General features: G+C 28.9%; 2 protein-coding genes across 2 annotated transcripts; both read right to left on the bottom strand.

The window, feature by feature from the left end:
- Positions 1-8,979: 8,979 nt before the first annotated feature.
- On the bottom strand, positions 8,980-10,750 carry LOC102605678 (protein DETOXIFICATION 49-like). Its single transcript, XM_006358803.1, has one exon. The coding sequence runs from the start codon at positions 10,493-10,495 to the stop codon at positions 8,999-9,001; it is 1,497 nt and encodes a 498-aa protein (XP_006358865.1). The 5' UTR covers positions 10,496-10,750; the 3' UTR covers positions 8,980-8,998.
- Positions 10,751-15,284: 4,534 nt separating this feature from the next.
- On the bottom strand, positions 15,285-18,214 carry LOC102593396 (sugar transport protein 1-like). Its single transcript, XM_006358851.1, has 4 exons — positions 18,082-18,214; positions 17,403-17,728; positions 16,385-17,017; positions 15,285-15,779 (listed from the first exon to the last, which is right to left on the bottom strand). Exons 1-4 carry the CDS (start codon positions 18,212-18,214, stop codon positions 15,285-15,287), a joined length of 1,587 nt encoding a protein of 528 aa, XP_006358913.1.
- Positions 18,215-24,362: the final 6,148 nt, after the last annotated feature.

The raw sequence follows: 24,362 nt of genomic DNA, 5'->3' as shown, positions 1-24,362 counted from the left end.
GACAACCTAATAAAGTCAGTCGAGTTTTAACATTTTTTAGTAGTGTTATTAGCAATGAACAAGAGTCTTTTTTTAGTAGTGTTATTAACTAAGTCAGTCGAGTCTTTTTGAAGATGGGTTTTTTTATTCGTATTGATTTATATTAAAAATTAAAAGTGAGTATTTGCGTTAAATTTAGATAGCCTAGATGATAAGAAAAAAATAAATAAGTAGTGTTATTTAATTTAATTGAATGTTTAAGAAAGAAAATCAAAGAACTTTCGTCAATTTATTTTCATGCAAAAATACAGAGAAATATCAAAAAATAATATTATGAAAACTTTTATGTTCGTTTGCGAAAGTTTGATTTTTTTACGAAAATTAACAGACACAAGTCTATTTTTAAAAAAAATAAGAAATTGCAATTAAATAAAAACAAATCATAAAAACTAGTATAAGTGTTTAAATGGTACAGAAAAAATGGAGTTTAAGGGTTAAAATGAAAAAAGCTAAGTTGAAGTGTCAAAATGAAAAATGAGGGCAAGTTTGAGGGGTTGTGTATCTGTTTGGCCTTTAATAATTATACCATAACTAATCACACCAAAATGATAAAAAGTATAGGGTTGACTTCAGAGGTCATGGTAATGATCACTTTGGATTGTTTAATCAGTTGGATTCCACCTTGTTACTAATTATTTATATACTTATTTTATTTATATCATCACATTTTGAGACAAATAATAATAACAACACTAACAAAATATTAGATGAGTCAATCAATTTCTCTACTTCGCTACTTTTTGTTACGCTCTGAGCCTACACTTTGAACGTGACAACTATTGTTGGCCTGAGTGAATCCTTGGTCTGGCATACAGTAAGACTGAATACTGACGTATGCTCATCTTCTAAAAGCTTTTGTATTAGTCAGTATTCAATAATCTTATAGTATGTTGGACCAAGGGTTCGCTCAGCCCAATAATAATTTTGAATGCTAATCAATCCCAGAGTGTAGGCTCGAAGCGTGACACTTTCTCTTCTTATTTTGTCACAATTTCCACCTAGGCCCCCGACTTTGGTTGCTTGGTCGGGATAGAACCCCCACCTCCGCCCTCACCCATGTGGATTAATCGAAGGGATGTGGCGCAACTTAATAGCATGTTTGTATTTAATATAAAATGTCACGAGTTCAAATTCTAAATCTCCCAAAAAAAAAACCTTTCTCAAGCAGCCGGCCAATTAATGTCAATATTTGTTGTCTTTTGGTGATATATCATAAACAGTATTTATAATACCATTTATGTGAATTTCAACTCTTCCATCATTGAAATGAATTTTCAAATGAAATTTCATTTTCTTCCACTTCATCATAAAGTTAATTAAACATAGAGGGATCATTTTAGTTTAAAGGTATGACTTTAAAGGATACTCATAATCATAAATTAACTAATGACTTTTTTTGTTTAAAGGAATCAAAATCCTAAAATTCCAAAAAAAAGGCATCTAATTGTTGAGGTAATAATATAAAATAAAAATCAAGGACAAATCAATGTGATAATAATCAGAAATAATATTGTACAATCATATAATTATTGAAATGCTTTGCCCCAACAAATGAGGAACCTTGGATAATGAACTAAAATGGTAGTATTAATTCTTAGCTTTATTTTGTTTATTATTTCATTTTAGCATTAAGAAATACTCCCTCCCAACAATAGTTATCCACTATTGACTTGACACGGAAATTAAAAAGCAGTAAATTATAGGGGTAATTTTACCAAATCACCCTTATTAAATATATGTCAACTAAAATTGAAAAATGAATGTTACTATTTCATATAAAGGGTAAAATAGACACAATATAGTAAATTATTCATTTATTTTATAGCTGGACAAATATTATTGGACATCCCTAAATAGTATATTGAACAAGTAAAAATGAACGGAGTGAATATAAAGAATTCTTCTTTATAATTTTTTTTATCATTTAAAAGTTGAGGAAACTCATATTCTTTGGTTTATTCCCCTCTCTTTAGAATTTTTTTTATATCTCATGAAAATAGAGACAAATTTGGTATTTAATTGCAAGTCGACATTTCTTGATATGAAAGTGATGGAGTAAAAAATTGACATGAAATAAGTGAAGTGGGAATTGCTCCCAAATAGAATCTAAAAAAGGTCAAATTACTTGAGGTTATAAATATTAATTATGAACTCAATTATAATTATATATTAACTTGAGATAATTATAGTAATTTATGATCTTCAAATTTTGGATCTGTCTCAACATAAAAACTATGCCAAGTTATTTAATAGAAAACAAATGACCAACAAAGAATATGGTGAAATGATAAAATTTGAAGTTTAGGTATGAAATAGCCTTTGTTGAAAAACGTCTTACCCCCAACTATATATCAGATTTTCTAGCGTGATTTAGATTCGATAGTGTCCGATAGGAATACCAGTTCTGGGTATGAAATCGCCTCTATTAAAAGACGTTTAACCCCTAATATATATGAGACTTTCTAGTATGAATTTAAATTAAATTGAATTTCGATACAAATATCAAACACACAAAAAACTAAATAAAGTAAATTGAAAACCAACCCCAAATAAAGGCCATAAAAGTTGAGTGGAGGCTATCACTTATGGAATTTCCCACAAAGCTATAGGTATTATATTCTCTTCAAAAATAAAAGAAGGGGAAAAAAAGGAGAGAATATATGCTGCTTATAATTAGTAGTAGAAGAAGAGACATCTCACACTAGATGGGACCTAAAGCACATAGAATAAAGAGAACATTCTTTTGTCTATCTTATAATTATTATTACAGCAAAAAATGCACATAGGTGGAATTATTGGCATACCCAAAACCTTATTATTGCCAAGAACATGTACTCCCTATTTGTTAGGAATATTTTTTTCATAGTGACCAAGGTGAATGTACAATTTTTCAATGGTTTTTTTGGTACATAATTTTTTTCACAAGAGATCCATAAATAAACTACAGGAAATTTGCAAATAAAACACAATAGAGGTTTGTAAGATTATAAAGGCATTATTTGGGGCCGCAAGATTAAATCAAATTTATTTATTCGTATAAGATCTGTGACGGCCGATTGAATCAAACAAAGATTAAAGGATAATTCAATTCATTAAGGAGCATAATCAAAGAAGATTTTAGGATTTTTTTAAAATCATTTTTTAAGGTTACGAATCGATGTCGGGTTATGATTTATTAAAGAGGTAGGCACAATCGAAGAACATTCCAGAACTTTTACCATTCTTTTTCAGGTTACGTATCGGTATCAGATCAAAGACAATTCTCTACGGCTCTCGAACAACTATAGCTGAAGGTATCAACCTACTTTAATATATCATCGATACCTTTTGCCATAGTTGTCAAGTGCCGTAGTGAATTGGCAAATGAAAAACCTAAGAATTTTTTCAGGTTATGAATCGATATCAGATCAAAAGACAATTCTCTACGACGCTTGAACAACTATAGTCGAAGGTATCTTCCTACTTAAATATTTCGATGATACCTTATGCCATAGTTGTCAAGTGCAGTAGAGAATTGGCAAATGAGAAACCTAGAAATCTTTTAATCTATGTTTATTTCAGTGTGAACCAGACTAATGAAATCACATCATATTTATAGGAGGATATGGACTTGTAGGCAAATGTTTTAATCCTAAGGACATTTCATAAAATATGATCGCCCTATGAAGTCATAATTAATAGTTTCCTTCCATCAAAGAAACTTCGAGATATGTATAACCAAAAATATTAATTAATTTTTTTATCTATTATTTACTTGAAAACAAGGTAAATAATTTTCTACCTAATATGTGGGACACATAATTGTCTCTAATAAACCAGTGTATTAATATTCTTGAAACAATGTCAAAGATTCATGCATGCTTCTAATTTCTAAACCATAGACAATTCACTTATATATAATTAATAAAATAAGCTTACGAAATTTCCATACAATTTTCTCAAATATATATTGTTTTCAAAATTTTAAATATCTTTAAGATGCTGCACAATATATTTTTTTTTAAAAAAAAATCTCTGTTAGTATTTAAGTATAATTTGTTTCAGGTAAGTGGAATTATATTTTGACTAGCTAATAATCATAAGATTTTTTATTTAATCAAACAAAAGAGGAAACTGTTGTGAAATGCACACCTCCTACCTTGACATTTTCTGATAATAAAACTAAGATTTTGCCTAATTTTATTGCACGATCAATTCTGATTTTCTAGTAATAATAAATTAGAGTAATTAATCTAACTAAATTATTTTCTTTTAATTTTTCGATGGACAAACCTTCCTACCTAGCTAAGTCATACTGCCCTCATTGAAATCTGATTAATTAATATATTTAAAATTTTATTTGTGAAGAATTAAACTATTAATTTAGTGATAAAGTGTGACGACCCGACATGTCATCATGTTACATAAGTGCTACGTAAGTGCCACATGGCACAAAGTTGTACATGTAGAAGGCTTACATAGGAAAAAAGACTAGTTCTTATGGATGATTCTAGAGAAGTATGAAAGTTTTCATGAAAGAATATAGAATTGCATAGAAGGTCCCTAGTTATGTAGAGAATTCTAGAAGAAGGACTTATTTGTAAATATATAGGAATTTGCTTAACAATTATTACTTACATATTAATCCCTAGGTTAGTAGTATAAATAGAGGGACATTCATTTGTAAATTCACCAAGCAAGAATCAAGCAATCTTCCCAGCAATATAAAACCTTCAATTCTCTTGTGTCTTTCTTTATTCTCTTATCGATCTAATTTGAAAAGGCTTACTTAAGCGTATAAGATCGTGAAAATCCGTGTATAAGTTGTCAAGTCACGCACGGAGTACTTAGTAGAAGTCTAAGGCCGTGACATAGAACTCTTTATGTTACAACTTAAAACTTAAAAAGGTGTTAAAAAGTTCCATTCTCACTAGATTCTCACAGACGCAAAGAAATATTGTGAAACATTGTGATAAGACATGACATGATGTATTTTTAGTTTATCAAGAACATTACTTTAGATAAGAGGATATGCATATCACAAATTATGATAAAATATTAGCAGGTACGCTTCCTTGCGTAATAGCGTTGGTGCACCCTATTTGTTTCTCCTTCCATTATTCTCGTAGTGTTTTGTGTTACTATTTATTATTTCTTGTTAAATTAAAAGTGAGTAGACATACAAATTTTTTGAAAGAGTAAATACAATTTAAATAGCGATGTCCAAATAGAGTACCTTGTGAAATAATGCAAGTCCAACATTGAAATGTGATAGATAGATGGATCTGAAACCCCCTGCAAGGCCCAACAACATCTTAGTGTCTATTAAATGGGCTGCTTTTGCAAGATCTATGGGCTTTTTACTGAGGTAGCCACATAATGTTCATGGCGGCTCTAGAATAATTCTTCCTGTTATATTCTCTATTTAGATTTCTATATGCATGTCAATAATTATTGTATGATTATTCACATCTATTTTGTAATTATAATATTTACACATTTTTTGTTTTGACGCACATTAGGTGTTTAAAGAAATGTGTGACTAGAAAGTTAGATTTTATTTGCTCAGTTTCAGTAGTAGAATTAATTTGATTTTATTTTTTTGGGAAAATTTCAGAGATCACATACTTTTAAGGTAAAATTACAATTTATCCCTTAAAAGTTTATAATTACAAAATCCGTCAAACGGATACAATAATATAAGCGTTGATACATTAATATGATGCGCGAGATACATTAATCATTAAGTAAGATACATACATTTAATGCTTGGCCTCCTGCGCTGGAAGCGAGACCCGAAGGATGAGCTTATGGCGGTTAGCTTCTAGCACTAAATAATAGGCCGACCTTAACAAACATCTTTTCCATTTTCGTAGATGGAAGATACGGTGAATCAATTCAATTAGATGTCGCTTTATACATGATACACTAATCTGATGTACATTTTATACATGATACACTAATTTGATACGCGAAATACACTAATCTGATGCGCGAAAATGAGGGATTTTGGAGATTTGTAAAACTTATAAGGGATAATGGTAATAAGTAAACTAAAAGGTGGAATTTCTGTAATTTTTCCTAAAATCGCTATTTATGAAAATTCCTCTATTTTTAATTATAACGCCTCTACTTTCTATTTATATTCTTCTTTTTGCATGAAAAAAATTATGCGATACATAATTAATTCCCTTTTAATTATAGTTTTATCCATGTAGATGCTTCTATGTAGACATATGACTACAAATTTTACTAATTAAAGATAGAGGTCCTATATACAGTTGATATACAAACAACATTTTTCGTGAAAACTAAGTTAAATTCTTAATAAATAAAGTAAAAGATTTAAATTTCGTGTTATGAAAGTATACTTTGCTTTATATTATTAATAAGTTGAATTAACTTATAACAAAATGTAATATTTAGATATAATTTGGTTACCTAATCGGTTAAATATGCATTGATAGTGAAGAAATTATTTACATAGTATATAAGAGTAAGTCATTAACAATAATATCATGATTAGGATAAACATGCTCCTAACTAGGTCCACACAACAAACAAAATAGATTATCCATAATGCATAGATTTTTAAAAAAAAATTGTCTAGAGGTGATGAATTATATATTATGGTTGAAGAAATTCATTAATGCAATTAATTGTACGGAAACAGTTCATCAATTTATGCTTAAACAAAATTTGGATAATACAGCAACATTATCTCAAAATAATAATTACGCAAATTGGCATATTTTTCAAGCAAAAATATTTTATTTAAAAGTATGCATCTTGTAACACGTTTGCCATTACCTATCCATGTTGCATGTCATGTACATTTTGTAATTATCCCATTAAAGGACAACTTTATATTAACAGATTAGTATAAACTAGTTACTGAAATTAATCAAGAATTTTTTTTTGTTTTGATAATTAAATCAATAATGCACCACCAATGCATGTGGTGGAGTGCAGGAGGGAGTTGCTTCTCCCTTAATTGAAAGTTTAACTCAGCTTCGAGTCTTGAATATGAATTTTTTTTTTTACCCTGAATACTGTCCTACTTGGTGCGCATTCAAATTAATCCGACTTTAATGTAGATATCACACCTCATATGGAAAAAAAAACCTTAATAGATGCTAAAAACAGATAGTACAAATTTAAAGCTAGTCAATTTATTAATTAAGTTACAGAACGGAGAATAGTCATGGCTGGTTAATACAACTTTATTTATTCTTTTGTACTTAAATTCTTTCTTTTTCATGTTTGTATTTTTCAAACAACTTGCTTTTTGTCAAACAATATAACCCCCCCTCCCCCTCCCCACCCACCAAAAATAATAAGCACTTCAACAATATATTTCGTCTAATAAATGAAAATTGGAATTATCAGGTCTTCTCACTCAATATTCAATTTGAGTTTATTGTATAATAAATTGAAACTTTATATGTCATAATAATGTCATATACAAAAATATATCATATATTTATTGATTTGATGCACTCATGAGTTCGGTCTGTCAATGAACTTCCTTCTCGCCCTTGATTACAAAGCACCACAATCTAAAACTGTCAAAAGAAATTGAACATGATTGTTGCAACTGTTCATTCCTTAATTTCACAATCATAGATGTCGTCACACGAGAATAGGTGGAGGACTTATTAAAGGCATATCTGGGGGAGAGAGAAAAAGAACTAGAACTCATGTATACTTTTTCTTTCTTCAAATAAAACCACCTCAGTAAATTCCAAACTATATTCAAAGATTCAATGTATACATAATATACTATAGACTTACTTGCACACAATATTGCCGCCGGTTGCAATGATTGAACAGTCTTCTCAATATTAAATAAAAAATAATAATAATATGGATATTAAATAATAATAAAAAAAACAATAACTTAACCATAAGAATTATGGATTAATTATAAAAGTAGATCACAAAATTACAACTAAACAACAAAAACTTGTAGAAAAGACATATATCTTGTATTCATAATCTTGTTCGCGTATACTTAAAAGAGAAGTTACTATGATATTTTAATTTTGTTTTATTACCGATTCTTACTCTAATTGTTGTACGTACTAAAAATTCGATACGTTCTGAAATTAAGATTGAATTTAGTATTAGTACTTTGTCCCAACGTAAACAAGATGATTGACTTTTAAAATTCAAACAATATGGGCTTTCATTTTTTATTTTTTAAAATAGCTCAAATGGATAGATATGGGACACAATTCAACAGACCTAAGTTGAAATATTTTTTTAAAAAGGAAAAAAAATTAAATTGACTTTTAAAAGTCAAATATTTGTGTTTCAAAGGAGAGAAGAAAACAAAGCAGGCAGATAAATTTTACAAAATCTATAGATAGATACAAAGGAATAAACAATGCCGGCTTTCGTTAATTAAATTGAGAGTGCTTAAAAAAGTACAAGTCAAATTTAATAATTTACACGTTAGCTGATTCGAACATTATTATTTTCATTTAAAAAATAGTTGACTTTAAAGTCAAATATTTGTGTTTAAAAGGCAGAGAAGAAGTACACTAAGTTGGGGCGGAGCAAGGAAGGCCCGAATGATTTTATCTGAATTTTCTTTCATTAGAAAATATATTAGTTATACTTGGTTAAAATTATTTTTTAGATATATATACTAGACGTGAAATCCCCTTTGACATCTTATTTGCTTATTTTATATTTCAAACCCCTTAATAAAAAATCTTGATTCCGCTATTGCACAAAACTGATAAATTTTCACAATCTCTTGACATCTAAAATCTAAATTAATGTCACAAAATAATGCCGACTTTCATTAATTAATATTATGCCACAAAATAGAAAAAAGAAAAAGGACTTTCTAATTCTACGTGCTTAATTACATTTCAAGAAAGAAAAAGAACTAATTTAATCTCTACTAGTGTACAAAAATATATTAAAAAATCAATAATCCACAAGAATTGAATGAAAAATAATAATAAAATCAAACATTTGAATTTTCCAACTTGTGATAATCCAATGATTCCAAATAATCCTCTATCTTTTCATCTTGATTATCACAATCACCAATAATAAGTTCTTTTGCTCTTCTTGCTTGATCTTCCCAATTAGTCTTAACCAATATAATTAACATCATAGTCACAGCACATGAACCTTGTGCAGCTAATAATCCAAGCCATAATCCTTTAAAATCAAATCCCATAAAAAAAGTTAACCAAATTGCAATTGGCATTCCAACTAGATAAAAACATCCTAAATTAACATTAGCACCTAATTTAGGCCTAGCTGTTCCTCTTAACACACCACAACCTATTGTTTGTGGACAATTCCCAAGTTCACAAAGCCCTATAATAGGTAACACCATCGCGGTTAATTTCATAATTTCTTGATCCTGAGTGAACATTTTTGCCCAAATATTACGTACCAGAATAGCAAAAAATAAGGATGAGATTCCCAAGACGAAACTTGTACATAGTCCAATAATAGCTGCTAATTTAGCACGATTTGGACGATTAGCACCTAACTCATTTCCAACTCTTGTTGATACACCAAAGCTTAATGATGATGGGAAAATGTAGATTAAAGATGTTGTTTGGATTAAAATTCCCATTGATGCAACTGTTGATTGAGGATTAATTAAAATCCCACATAATAAAATCATAATTTCATACCACCACCACTCTAAACAAACACTAATACAACTTGGAATTGCTAAATTAAGAAGTGATTTCCATCCCTTAAAACACTCTAAAGAAATTCCACTCCAAGTTTTCTTGTAAATCTTTGAAAATATAATATAAATAATTAATGATCCAACAAGATTGAAATCTGTCCAAACCCCACTTAAGGCAACACCTTTAATCCCAAGATTAAGAATTTTGATTAAGAAATAATTAATTGGGATATGAAGAATAATTGCAAAAATAGCACAAAAAGTTAAAGGCAATGTGATGGATTGTGAACGAAGATAAATTCTTAGGGGGTGTAAAAGTGATTGAGCAAAAAGATCAGGGAGTGAAAAAAGAATGTAATTTTGTGCCATTTTTGCAATTTCATGATCTTGGCCACAAAGAATCAAGAGTTTTTGCATAAATAGCCACAAAATTGAAATGGGAATTGAGGTTAAAAGTAGCAAAAGAATAGTTCTTTGTAATGTAAGGCCTAAAATGTTGAATCTTTTAGCACCAAAAGCTTGTCCACAAATTGGTTCCATTCCCATGGCTAAACCTGAAAGAATTGAATAACCGGTTATATTTGCAAATCCAATTGCAAGTGAACCACCAGCTAAAGAAAGTTCCCCTAAATGACCAAGAAAAATCATGGAAATAATTGAACGTGAATAAAGAATTAGGCCTGTAAATATCATTGGAAATGCAATATTTCCAATGCATTTTGCTTCTGAAATTGCAAGTGTTAGATGGTTTTTTTGCTTTGGAATATTATTGCTTTCTTCCTTTTCATCTACCAAAGGACTCAACATCCTTAACAACAATAAAAAGATGTGTTTTGAGTATGGCACGAGTAGACGGAATCTGATAAAACGGTGAAATACATAGAAATCGAAAACAATACCAATAATAAAAGCCAAGATGTATCGAATAGAGTATGAATAGACAGAATATGATAAAACAGTGAAATATGTAGAAATTTGATTTAATATAACAGGAAAGCACTCTCTAACGCTAGTCTTTTTTTTCTTGAATTTGGTAACTTAAAGGGTTTTTGAGGGGTTCAATATGTGTTGGGGTTGGTTGGCTTTTTATAAGTGGGAGAAATTATAAAAAAAAAATCTTTGTTTTTATCTCTTTCTAGTAAGGTCGGCTTAGAGGAACAAAACTATTTTGGTTGACTAAGTTTTTTTTTTTTTTTTTGCAAATATAGCCACCAGAATTTTTACAAAGATTTTAAATGTTTCTACAATATAAAGTCGTTTATATAACCGACCAATTTAGAATTATGTCACTATTTGGCCTGCATGCAGCAAAATATACAGCCAAACATATCGAGAAAAGTAAGAAAAATGATGATGGTTAATATCATGTTTGAGTTTAATTTATTTTTAAAAAACATACAGTGTGTGTGGACTTTGAGAAAAAAAATTGTGGGACGGTTATTTAATAGTGATAATTAATTAAAAATATTTTTTGACTATTAAGGGAGGCAGGGACAATTTATGCCTGCCGTTTCAGTTTGTGAATTAATACATCCTTTGAATATTGCAAATACCAGTTACTCTCTAGAGATAATAAATCAGTTTTTAGGACTATATATTATATACATATACATATATAATATCATAATTATCATCGCTCGATTATTATTTGTTTACACCTCTAGCAATTACTTAGGGACCTTAATATATAATCTAGATTATTTCTTTCTCGACTTTGGATCTTTGCATCCACCTCTGCCCACACTTTCATTTAATTCAAATTTTCGTCGTGTAGAATTCTCCATCATAAATTCAAAACTTCTTATTAATAGTATAGGAATTCCATCAATTTCACGATATTTCTCGAATATAGCTATAAAATAAATTCTAAAAGAAATTGGCCGACTTAATAATTAGGTTTTGTACCAAATTAAGAGAAAGGCAATTTGATCATACAAAGACAAATCTAAATTATTCAGTTAACTTGGACGTCTTTCAAATTAATTAACATGTACTAATTAGAATTCTATTACTTAATCACCCATTTAAATGAAATTTCATTAGGTTCCAATCTTTTGTCTAATATAAATAAAATAATTATACACTTGCCCACTTTGCCTAATATATTTAAATATTATTTTTGGTACATCCAATTTTGCCTAATATACTACTAGTAGCAAAATTTTGAACAGAAAAATCCAAAATAAAACCAGAGAACTATTCTTTTTTTGTCGTCTTAGAATTTTATGGTATGTAGAAGAAACTTAAGACAACAAAATAGACAAAAAAAATAAATGAGAATAAAACAAAAAAGTGTTCTCGTGCGGGTGAGTGAGGGGGTGGGAGTGGGGTATGGGTAGGCAGAATTTCAAAGGAAATAGTTTGAGTCAATTGGTCTGTGTTTTGGGGGAATGAACATGTGTGTCATGAAAATCACTATACTAAACTGTTGTGATCGAGCGATAAATATTCCTCAATTCTCAATCAATAGTATCAAATTTGAATTCATATAATATAGTAATTTTGGATGCAATCATAGAAGCACAAATGCATCGAATCTCATAAAAACTCTGAAGTTAAATCTATCCATGAGTAGTTCTTTGGATAGTAAGCATCCTTCAATGGTTCATTGTGGGTTTGAGTCACTAAAGAACCAAAAAGGTGGGAGATCCTAGGGAGGGACTGAAAAATTAGAATAATGTAATTTTTTTTTTAGAGAATTAGGATTGGAGAGAGTAACCAACTACTTATATGAGATTTTCAGCTATGAATTAAGATTAGTCGATCCCTAATATATATATTGAACATCAACAAAAAACGACAACTAAAAATGTGTATCAAAACATCTAAGTATATACTATACAAATTAAAGTGTTGATCTAGCTAGACACATGTTCTTGCTAATAGGTTTCTAAAAAGTTCGAGTAAATCGTTGTACTCTAGCTACTTTATATGCTTTGATTAATTATATTAACCACTAGTAATATTACTTTCTAACTAATATAACTATTCATAACTTGAATTATGTCCCAAATTACGTCCGTGATTGAAAATAATTAATAAAGCATATAAGGTCTATAGACTCAAATGATACAGAGTCAGTATTTGATTTGGATTAATTAATCAGAACCATTTATTTTTACCTTGTTTGTCTCTAAACAAGTGCAAAAATAATTGATTTTGAAATCTATCATTTTAAGTCATTATCATAGTTAGATACAATTCGCTTCAAAATCAATTTCAGATATACACAAGTAACTTCAAATATATTTTTTCAGATATTTGGCTTGACAATCTCATAGTCTGACTACTGCTTAAATGACAACGTTCAAATAGGTCGTGCCATAAAATATTATATCTAATCAAATGAGGCTGCGTTATTAATTTCAATAATTCCTTGTAGAATTTTGGATAGTACTAAAAAAATCAAGTTGTGTTTTACATGTAATAAACAGTAATATTCCTCAAGAAATGTGATACTTGTGTGAAATATAAATTAAAGTCCAATATTTGAATAAGTGAATACATTCCCCTTGACATAAAAAAAAAATTTCCTTGACAGTTGCCACATATAGAAAATTATACTAGTTTGTACGATTTTAGGAACTAAAACATTAACTTTAGATAGTTGTTAAACTCTTTCGATAAGGAAAAAAATTCAATGCCAAAAGTTTTTTTTTCAGAAAAAAAAGAGAGGAAAGAACGACAAAGAAGAACAGTTAGGTTATTTTAGAAAAAAAATTATAACTTTTTACTATTACTTCGAGTTTAAATTTTATATATTAATGATGTAAAATTATCATATATAATTAGGTTTTTAAAAAAGATAATTGTTAAAAATATGTTTATAGCGATAATATATAATATTTAATAAGAAAATACTATACATGAATATAACTCAAATCCTACTAAAAATGTGTTTGGATAGGTGTAAATAGTAGGGCAATTTAAAATCGAATTCAAATCGATAATTCAAATAAATAAAAAAGCTATTGATTTATCGATAATGGGTTATTGGTTTAGCGGTTTCGATAATGATTTTGATTATTTTTATTATCGAGTTATTATTCTACAATGTGATGGTGTTTGCTTTTGAGCAAAGATGCAATTTGTTAACTCATGTGCATGGTTTAATTAATTTGGTTTGTCACCATGATTTTTAATGATTTTTCTTTTTTGTTCTGCTTTAATCGATAACCAAACCGATAACGATTAATAACCAGTAAATTAATATCTTAATGGTTCTACAACAGTTTAGCATGTCTATAAATTAATAAGAGAATACATAATTATCCCCATCAAACTTGTACCTTTTTTTGAAGTAGACACCTAAAGTTTGCGGGGGTCCTATTACCCCATCCAACCATTTCCAACAATTTTAAATACACAACTTTTACAATATTTGTAATCTCATGACCAGTGCGTGTGTTTCACCCCATATAAAATAATATTTTTTTTATTTTTCTTACTTGTTTAATAGTAGGTCGGATAAAACCCTGACCCACTCACATTTTAACCCTTAAACCTTTTTAGAAAATTCATCGTTCATCTTTCCCAGTTCTTTCTATTTACTTCACTTCAAAAGATTATTTTTTTCTGAATTTCTTTGTAGATATATATTTATGTAAGTTTTGTGTGTTATTTTTCAGTGTTTTTGGTATTTGATTTCAAATATTTTTCTTCAAAAATTAGATTAATCCTTTTTAGCTTTGTGGGTATTCCGAAATCAAGACTAGCTTTGAGTTCTATAAGTGAATTTCACATTTTTTTGAATTTGTTCGAGTAGATTCTTTGATACTTTTGATCTGGGGAAATTATATGAACAGAAATGGGTTCAAATTTCTTTGCTGAAAGGTAAATTAGGTGCTAAATTGATAAAGTATTATGTCGTTGTTAAGTAAATTTTTCTAATAAAAGGCCTTAAGATGGATTGCTAGAACTTGATGATAGAGTATACAATAAAATAATTCGCTTCGCGTAGTAAAGAACCAACTTTTGCTGTTGAGAAAAGCTCTCAACAACCATTAATGGTGGCTTGGGGAAGAAGAAACGCGGGCCTCTTTTCACTTTGGTTTAACAATGTCATGTGTCAGTTTTCCATTGGTTTGGAGCTGCAATTTTACTCTTTCATGTGCTTTTCTAGTGTGAAATTACAATTGGCCTGAAAATGGGTCAAAATGGCGTATTTATTGTCGATTTAAATGGTTTCGTGGGGTAATAGGACCTTTGCAAACTTAAGATGTCTTCTTCAAAAAAGGGTCTAAGTTTGATAGAGTAATTATGTATTTGCTCAATTAATAATTCAAACCAATAAACCTCAAAACCGAATCGACTGATACTCGGATCTTATTTTGAGAAGTCGATTAAAATTGTTCAGAACCTACTTTCATCTGAATTTATTTCCTTTTAACTGATTCTGAATTTATCACAAGAGACAATTATAATGGCAACAATAATTAAACCAAACACCTACAATTCACACTTGAACTCAACATTTAACACAGACGCAAAACGAGAAACAAAAAACATATAACAAAAACTAATTAATTAAATAGATGTCTATAATTTTTATCAAACAAAAAATTAAATAATCTAACGAATCTACTTATACCATGCTTTAAACTTGTTTTTCCACTACGTTCCCTTGTGATTGCAACTTATTTTCTGTTGATTTTTTCGTATCGTCATCTTTTTGAATAGTAACATATCTTCTCCAATACCAATGTTCACTCCAAATTGCACTCATATCATCAATTGGAATCCCTTTCGTCTCCGGGAGGAAGAAATAGATGAATATTGTCATGATCGCGACGAAAAACGCGAAAAATAAGAAGAGTCCAAACTTGAAGGAGCATAGCATTGCTGTGAAGATTTCGGCAATGAAGAAGGTGAAAATCATGTTGAATGACACGTTTACGGCTTGACCAGCTGGTCGGACCTCGAGGGGGGAAATTTCACTAGGGACTAACCATCCTAGTGGGCCCCACGACCACGCGAAACCCGCCACATATATGCAGATGAATGTCACAACAAATGCAGCGTACCATATTGGTAATTTTCCTGGATCGCCACTTGTTCCAAACTTTAGTGCAATCGAAACCGCTATAACAATCTATAACAAAAAAAAATGGAATTATAAGTACTAACAATATTTCAATATATTGAACTTCAAGTTCCTTATGATATGCAATTGAATTATGTTCTTGCCAAAAAAAAAGGGGTTATCGGAAAAAAATGTTTTCCCAACACGAAGTTAAATGAAGGTTCTATACTAATCAACTAGGAATGACTAGTGTGAAAAAAATACGTTCTTCGCGTTCATAATATGCAACTGAATCACATTCTTGCTGAAAAGGATAAAAAGGGGGTTTTCGTAAATGAAAAATATTTTCCCAAACACGAAGTTAATTGAAGGTTCAAACTAATCAACCAGGAATGACTAAGGTTAAAAAATTAGGTTTTACGTTCTTGCTAAAAATGGGACTAAAGGGGTTTCAGAAATGAAAACTATTTTTCCAACACGAAGTTAATTTAATTGAAGGTCACACTAGTCGATCAAGAATGACTAGTTTTTAAAATTAGGTTCATCAAATTCATTATAATATGCAACTGAATCACGATCTTGTCAAAAAGGAAAAGGGGGACAAAAGGGAGTTTATAAAAATTGAAAATTACTTTCCCAACACGAAGTTAATTAAAGTAAAACAGAAAAAGTACCTGACAGACAAACATTTGTATGCCACCTTCAAGGAACAAAGCTCTCCTTCCAACTCTATCAACAGTAAGAAGTGAAACAAAAGTAGCAACAAAGTTGACAAGACCAGTAATAACAGCAGACATAAGTGAAGCAGTGTCTCCGAAACCAATAGTCTTAAACAGAACAGGCGCGTAAAACATAATAACGTTCATCCCAGTTAACTGTTGAAATGTTGGAATCAACATAGAAAATATCAATTGTGGCCTATATTGTTTATTTTTGAACAAATTCCTCCAAGGACTTTTCACTTGTTTTGATCTTTCACTTGCTTCAACTAAATCATTAAACTCAGCATCAACATTGTCAATTCCCCTAATTTTCATCAACCTTGATTTGGCTTCGTCCCCTTTACCACGTTCAATTAAAGAATTTGGTGTATCAGGGAGAAAAAATGAACCAATAATGAATATCAATGCGGGTACAACTGCACCCCCTAGACTCAAACGCCAACCCCATCCACCTTCTATTTTCGCGAAAAAATAATTGAGAAGATTTGCTGCAAAAATTCCAACTGTGATTGAGAGTTGAAAGACTGTGTTCAATGCGCCACGATACCTATAGGGTGCCATTTCCGATAGGTACACTGGCACAGACTACAATGTGAAATTATTTAACCCGTCAGTATATATAACAAAAATAAGAAACAATGATCATGTCTAGTTAGACAAAGTGTCTTAAGAAACAATGAATATGTCTAGTTAGCAAAAGTGACTATATTTGAACCATTTGTGTAAGGGTAATGGTATATCTGAGCCATTTGCATTTGGGCAATTCGCAAAGTTGGGTATATCAAACAATTTTCCCATAAAAAGAATACAAACTAAAAAAAATCTAAATAAATAACTTAAACTAAAGATAGACGTCATATGTATAGTATATGTATAATCCATGTATAATATGGATATAGTTATGTATAATACATGTATAATATGTATATAGTTATTTATAATCTATGTATATCAGCTAGAAAAAGTATACCTGATTGGCGAAACCGATACCACAACCAAGAAGGATTCTACCAATAATGAGCATAGCAACATTTTTGGAAAATCCATTGACAATAGCACCAATAAGGAAAAGAACTCCACCAGAAAGCATAGACATTTTTCTTCCCATAACTTTAGTTACTATTGAAGCAACCCATGAAGCAAAAAGTGCAGCCAAATATAGAGATGATGTAAACATTGTCAATTTTGGGCTGTTGAATTTGCAGTATTGATTTGTTGATACTGTGAGTAGTACTTCTTTTGCATATACATCTGGGAAAAACTTCTCCAAGAATGAAGGCATTGATGTCACTCCACCTAATCAAAACAAAAATTCATACAAAGTTAAATATTATTCGTCGAAAGAATATAATAAATATTTATACAATCAGATCGGTAACTAGTAATTCTCTTCAATAATCATAGTTACCTAACAACTCAGGGGCAAGATATCCCCCGTCCCAAAAATTCTGTGTACACCACTATAACAACAAGAATAAACAAATACTAATAGGCTTTCGAAAAATTCTGTGTACACCACTATAACATCTCCTAACTTACTATAATACATTACACTATAATAATCAAACACATATAACTTAAATCCGATGTATAACACAATTATACGAAATTGAAATAAATAAAAAAACTTGAAAGTAAATTATATTAACCTGAAATTCCAATGTCATAACCAAAGATTAAACCACCCATAGCAGCAACAATACAAGTAACTAAGACTTTAGATGTGAGATTTCCAGGATATGCCTTGCCATTTGTTGGCCCTATTCCACCACCTCCTGCCATTTTTTTTCTTCTATTTTTTGTGTTATAGTTTTGAAGTATGAAACAAAAATTAAAATATATAGACTCAAATTTTTGCCCTTAAAACTATTTTATTGTTATGTTTATTATAAGGAGTTTGTTTCTTTTCAAACACTTCCATTATACAGATTTTATCTCATGTTTTAGGATAACTTATTTTTTCGACCTTTTTTTTTAACTTTATTTTGATTTAAATAGTGAAATAAAAAAAAATAAAAAATAAAAAAAGAGTTATTGTCCCTACAGAATTCTATCACGTACTAGAATAACTAAAAAAAAATAAAAAAAATACTTAGAATAACTATTTGAAGTTTGAACTATGCACAAGTTTTATTTAAAGTGAAACTCCAATCCAAATATATTTATCCATTAGCAATTATTATTTGGGAACTTACCTAAATTCCACTAGTTTAGGAGTTAATTACTTAGATACATTCTACTTTGCAATATTAATTATTTTACCAGATTTTGGTGCCTCTATATACGTCTAGATATATGTATCTTGGATTCATTGGGGGTAAAATTAGGTGTAATTTGTTCTGGAGATACATTATATCCAAGTGGATTCACCTGTATCTGGGATACATAGCAAATCTCGCTCACATCCCTCGTCTCTCTCGCATGTATCTGGCATCCCTTGTCTCTCTCGCATGTATCTGGGATCACTCCAAATGTATACGAATAATGTATCTAGTGTGATTTGCATGTAGCCGGGATACATACGAATCTCGCTCGCATCCCTCCCAATCTCTTGCCCCTCTCTCTCTATTTTTGTATATCTTGTAACAAAAACACATGTATCTAAATGTATTTTCTTCAATATATGATAGAAAACTCTTAATTAGTGGTAAAATGCGTGATATTTGAAAGTATAAGCAATAATAGTGTATATGATAGTGAAATATGTATAATTATGTAGTTTCTATTATTTTCACAAATCGAAACAGTTCGTAATATATATTCTTGTATGTTAATATCTAGAATCTGGATTAGATAGTAATTTGTTTAAGATATATATACATTGACAAGAAAAAAGAATTTACCGTTATCGGTGTAGCTTAACCTATAAATTATAATAACAAGTTATTAACTTTATTCCATGTTACAGGATTTTACCTATTTATTAATACATAATACATAATGAAATAGGTAATATGAAAATACGCGTTACATAAATGTAATATTTTGTATCACATTGTATATACTTGTAAAAACAATACACATCTTAAGGTATTTATTCTTCATTTCATTATTAGGTTTGTTGACATTATAGTAATGATAAACTTTAAAACAGTTTGAAATTTCATAAAATATTCTACCCAAATAGCTATTCTACGTATAATTTTTAATTCATTTTTTTGGATTTGCAACACTCCACCTTATCCAATTCACACAAAACGGCAATGCTTAACTTATATAATATCTCAAATTAGCTATTCCGCACTTTATCAGAATAATTTATCAATATGTTAATTTTTAAATTTATTTATTTATTGAAGTAAAACATATATTATAAGGATTAAAAACTCCACTATAATAAGTATGTTTCTTGAAATATTTATATTTTTTTCTTTCATTTTAGGATCTTTAATTGGTTTAACTCTCCCATAAAATTTATTGTTTGAAGTAAGAAATATATATGTTATTTATCATTTCATATTTGGTATCAATTCAACAACATATTAGTAATATCTCTACTATTTTATAGTAGGGAATAAGCACACAGGAGGTCAACATGTGCTTAACTTTTGAGGGCATTTCAGCCATTCAATTAAAATGGAGCAATATGAATCTTAGAGAATCTTACTATAATTGCTAAGTAGATTTTTGAGTGTTAAAGACTAAAGTATCCTTTGTTTATATCCTTTTCATTTTCTTGTTTTGCCAACTCACTACACGTAGATTTTCCTCACACCTCAACATTCATTGCTTGGGTTTTGTTGGTACTAAAATATCAAACTATTTCAAACTCTTTTCTGATTCTCTCTTGTTCTTCCCTTTTGAATATTAAATTGTCTTTTTCCAAGCTTCAAAATTAAAATAATTTTGTTGATTAAAACTCCAATAAATTTTACCAAAATTTTTACATGCTAAAATATTACTTTATATAAGAACATATGTTTTATTTGTTTTATTACCATAGAAACTCATGTGTTTAGTATATTGAAAAGAAAAAAAATTGACATGTTTCCTAATATTCTGATTAATCGTATCAACTAAGTCAACTATTGTTTCAATTGTGAGTTAGTTAATTCTTATGATTATCAACTATTGTTTCAATTGTGAGTTGGTTGAGTTTGCTATAGATTCCGGATAACTTACAAATACTATGTATTTTGATTTTAATTTGTGTCTAATATTTAAAAATCATATTTATTTTTAATTAGTCACTGATAAAAATAAGATCTATTTTTTGTTTTAGGTTTTCTTTTATGAGATTTTGATCCATATATGATACAGTATTCTTTTTTTCCACATAAATAACCAATGACTTATTTCTTGTTATTTAATTTGAGTGAATATGAGATTTGGCCTGAATTTTACCTTATAAACTTAATTCAAAATGATAATATATAATGGAGGAACATAAAATCTAAAATTCAAAATTTGAATTGGGCCTAAACAAGTACAGAAATCATAACGATTTGGGGTTGTGTATCACATACATAACTATAAAGCAAATTCATACTGATTTAGCTTTAAATTAATTGGGGTTATGTATCGACTATAACATTTGTATCAGATAAATTGTACACAAATAAAGTTATAATGTATCTGATAGAGGTGGACTGATGTATCCGGATGTTAAGAGAGAAGGAAAAATGGATTTTTGTAATTAATTCAAATGGTAGAAATTTTTAAAAATTATGTTTATCTTAAATCGTGTAATTATACTTAATTTTTCCTTAGAAATATGCAACCTAGGTAAATTTGAACCCTGGATAAATATTGGACTAGCTTTAATTTTTTTAAAATGGCAATTATATATATCAAACTATTGGATGTCTAGTTATAAAATATTAAAGATATTCAATTATTGATCAAATATAATCAAACGATACACGAGGTGCTCTCTAATAAATAATACGCGAAAATATCATACGTTAGTAACGTTACTCTTTCGTAGTTAATGCATCTTGTTGAACGTACCTAGTCGATGGTCATTTCATGATTGGTACAAACTTAATATTAACAAAGAAAAAAGTGTGTTTTTCTTAAGATACTTTTATTATCGTATGACCCGCAATGTGACAATTATGGGACCAAACAAAGGTTTCTCTAATGTTTTAGTTAAGGTTTTGGCAATGTCGAAGTGACATGATGAATTGATCTATACCAAAATAAGAATAATCTTTCTGTCGCAATTTATATGATATCGTATGGATGATAAAGACACTTTTTAATTTTAATTATATTTTTTCGATAATAATAGAAATTTATAATCGATGTTCTTTGAGTTGCGTTCTAATTAAATCCTCTTTAGTATAATAGCTACAAATCAAATCGCACTAATTAAGCAAGCTCTGTGAGATGAGCTTAATCGAGAAACACATGCAAGTGGTATCGAACCCAAGATCCCCCTTTTTTTTTTAATTCGGAAGATCTCCTACGCTCAATAATCAACTCGACCATCGAAGTGGCAATTTTTATTTTTTTTATTTTAACCAGGAAACCTGCATTTGCGCTCGCAATGTTATAAATTTGGATATGTAATTTTTTAATAGTTTGAGATACAATTATATATTTAAAAACTACAACATAAGTAGTTATAAATTAAATCACCATATAAAAATTGACACCATAAAATATCTTAAGGGCATATTAAAATATTACGTTAAATTAATTTTATTTGACTCTCGAAATTCAAACAAAAAGTATTTTATACAAGTGATATCTACAACTCACAAGTTTGAAACGTGACAACTTGTTGTAGCCATTAATATAGATCAAGTAAAGGGCCTCGTTGGTTAATTCTAAACCATTAAATATCTTCTACCAGACCACAAACAAATGTTATTATTTTCTCTCATACTGTAGCAAATTTGTTATAATATACAACTTTCTTATTTTTTTTATTGGGAAAAAATGGCATCTTTTACTTGTCTCTGCAAATTTTTTAATTTTTTTATCGTATAATTAAACGTTGAATTTGGGCATAAAAAACGTAAGAAACAGTTGATTTTCTACAAGTTGGAGTCTATAACCTATGGTCTCAACTCTCTTGTCTGTATAGTACATGTTATATTTTTTTTATGTGTTGTATAGTAAAGACTTGTTAAATCTGATTTTATTCATACGATCGTTTTTTATCTTATATTTTTGATCGATAAGTAAATATTACTTGTTGATTTCGTCGATCGATAAAAAAAGACATGTTTTTAGTATTGTCATAACCTTGTGAGTCTATGTTTTCATTTCGTCATTTTTAGACAAAGTTAAGGTTGCCTTTTGTGGTCGATAAAATGGGGAAGAATTATAAGGTTTGAGAGATTCAAATTTTAACGGAGATAAAAAGGAAAATATTATTTTTTTTATAAAAAGAAAAATATTAGTAAATGATTTATTCTTTTTTCTTTTAAGTTTTGGCGAGTAAAATTATTCAATATCTATGTTGATAAAAAATAACAATACACACATATATTTTATACATTTCAAATATAATCTTGGGTAAACATATCAATTGCTTGAACCCTCAATAAAAGAAATAAATATATTGTGTATGAATTATTCATATATTTTTTGAATTATATGTATTTGTAAATTAATTGGAAAAAAATAATAAAGATATACAAGAATAAAAATAAATTAGAAATAATATATTGGAAGAAAATTATTTCTAATGGGACTCAAGCAATTAAAGTTGTATTAATATTTGAAAGGAAAAGGATATGAAAGAAATTAAAATCATTAATATGACCCTATGATAAGCTCATCTAAGACATATATTAGCATCACCATGAATAGCAACGGTGTCTTTAATTTGTCTCCAACAATATAAAACCTTACCCCTTTCCTTTTCTTACTACCAAAGAAAAGATTACATCCTAATCATGTCCGTCTCAAATTACTTATTATATTTTTTTCCGAAAGTTAAAATTAAATAAATTTTAATATAACTATTTCAAAAAGTTAATTTAAATAAAAAGATTTGTAATTTTATAGTATTAGTGTAATTTTAGAATATTATATCAATCTAATTTAATCGAATTAACATAAAAATAATCAAATTAACTTTAAAAAATGAAAATTAATGACAATTATTTTGAGATGGTGGGAGTGTTTGCGTATACTATAACAAACAAGTCTTCTTTTTTTCTTTTTGTAATTAAAACAAATACAACAATTTCACTCAGTGGCAAAATTGTTACTCTATTTTTCTTCACAAGGTTCAAAATATGAAAAAAGCTATAAATTCACCAAAAAGTCAATGAAATACAAAATCTACTACTCACTATGCCACATATATATCAGATGAACACTTTATATTTTACACCGTGATTAAGAAATTATTAATAGATTGATCAACATTACTATTTTGCCCTTTATTCATATTAATTAGCCTCCTTAAAAAAGAAAATTTTAAATTTTCAAAATTTGTTTAATTTTTTAAAGGTCATATTAATTGTAGGTGTAAAATGGAAAAAAATTAAATATTTTTATCCTGACTTAATAAGTAATCAAATAATATGAAACAAATATTTTTAATAAAATACCCATCTAATATAAAACGAAAGAAGTATATCTTAAATATACAATATAATTATTAGTCAAAAACAATCAGATCAACTCACTAACTTGCTCCCACTTGACTTCGCCTTTATTTAAAATTAATGTATAAGAGAATTGTAACTGGTTACAGCATGTAAATGGATTTAGACATATAATAGTAGACAACAGCTAAAGCTAGCTAGTTTTATATAGTATATAATACGTGTGCAAAAATATTATAAACTTTAGTAAAACCATATAGTAGCAAATTATCCACGAATTCCCCACGCTTTCACTTTTTTGCACTCATTAATATCCAATACTATGCACCTATATTTTTCTTCCCTTAAATACCAAACTTCACATTCTTCAAACTCCACCTACAAAAATAGCCCCCCCCCCCCCCCCCCCCACCAACCAA

This window comes from Solanum tuberosum, unplaced genomic scaffold (assembly GCF_000226075.1).
Source record: "Solanum tuberosum cultivar DM 1-3 516 R44 unplaced genomic scaffold, SolTub_3.0 scf00281, whole genome shotgun sequence".
Lineage (NCBI taxonomy): Eukaryota > Viridiplantae > Streptophyta > Magnoliopsida > Solanales > Solanaceae > Solanum > Solanum tuberosum.
The sequence above is the reverse complement of the archived record's forward strand: the minus strand, read 5'-3'. Positions and strand labels throughout refer to the sequence as shown.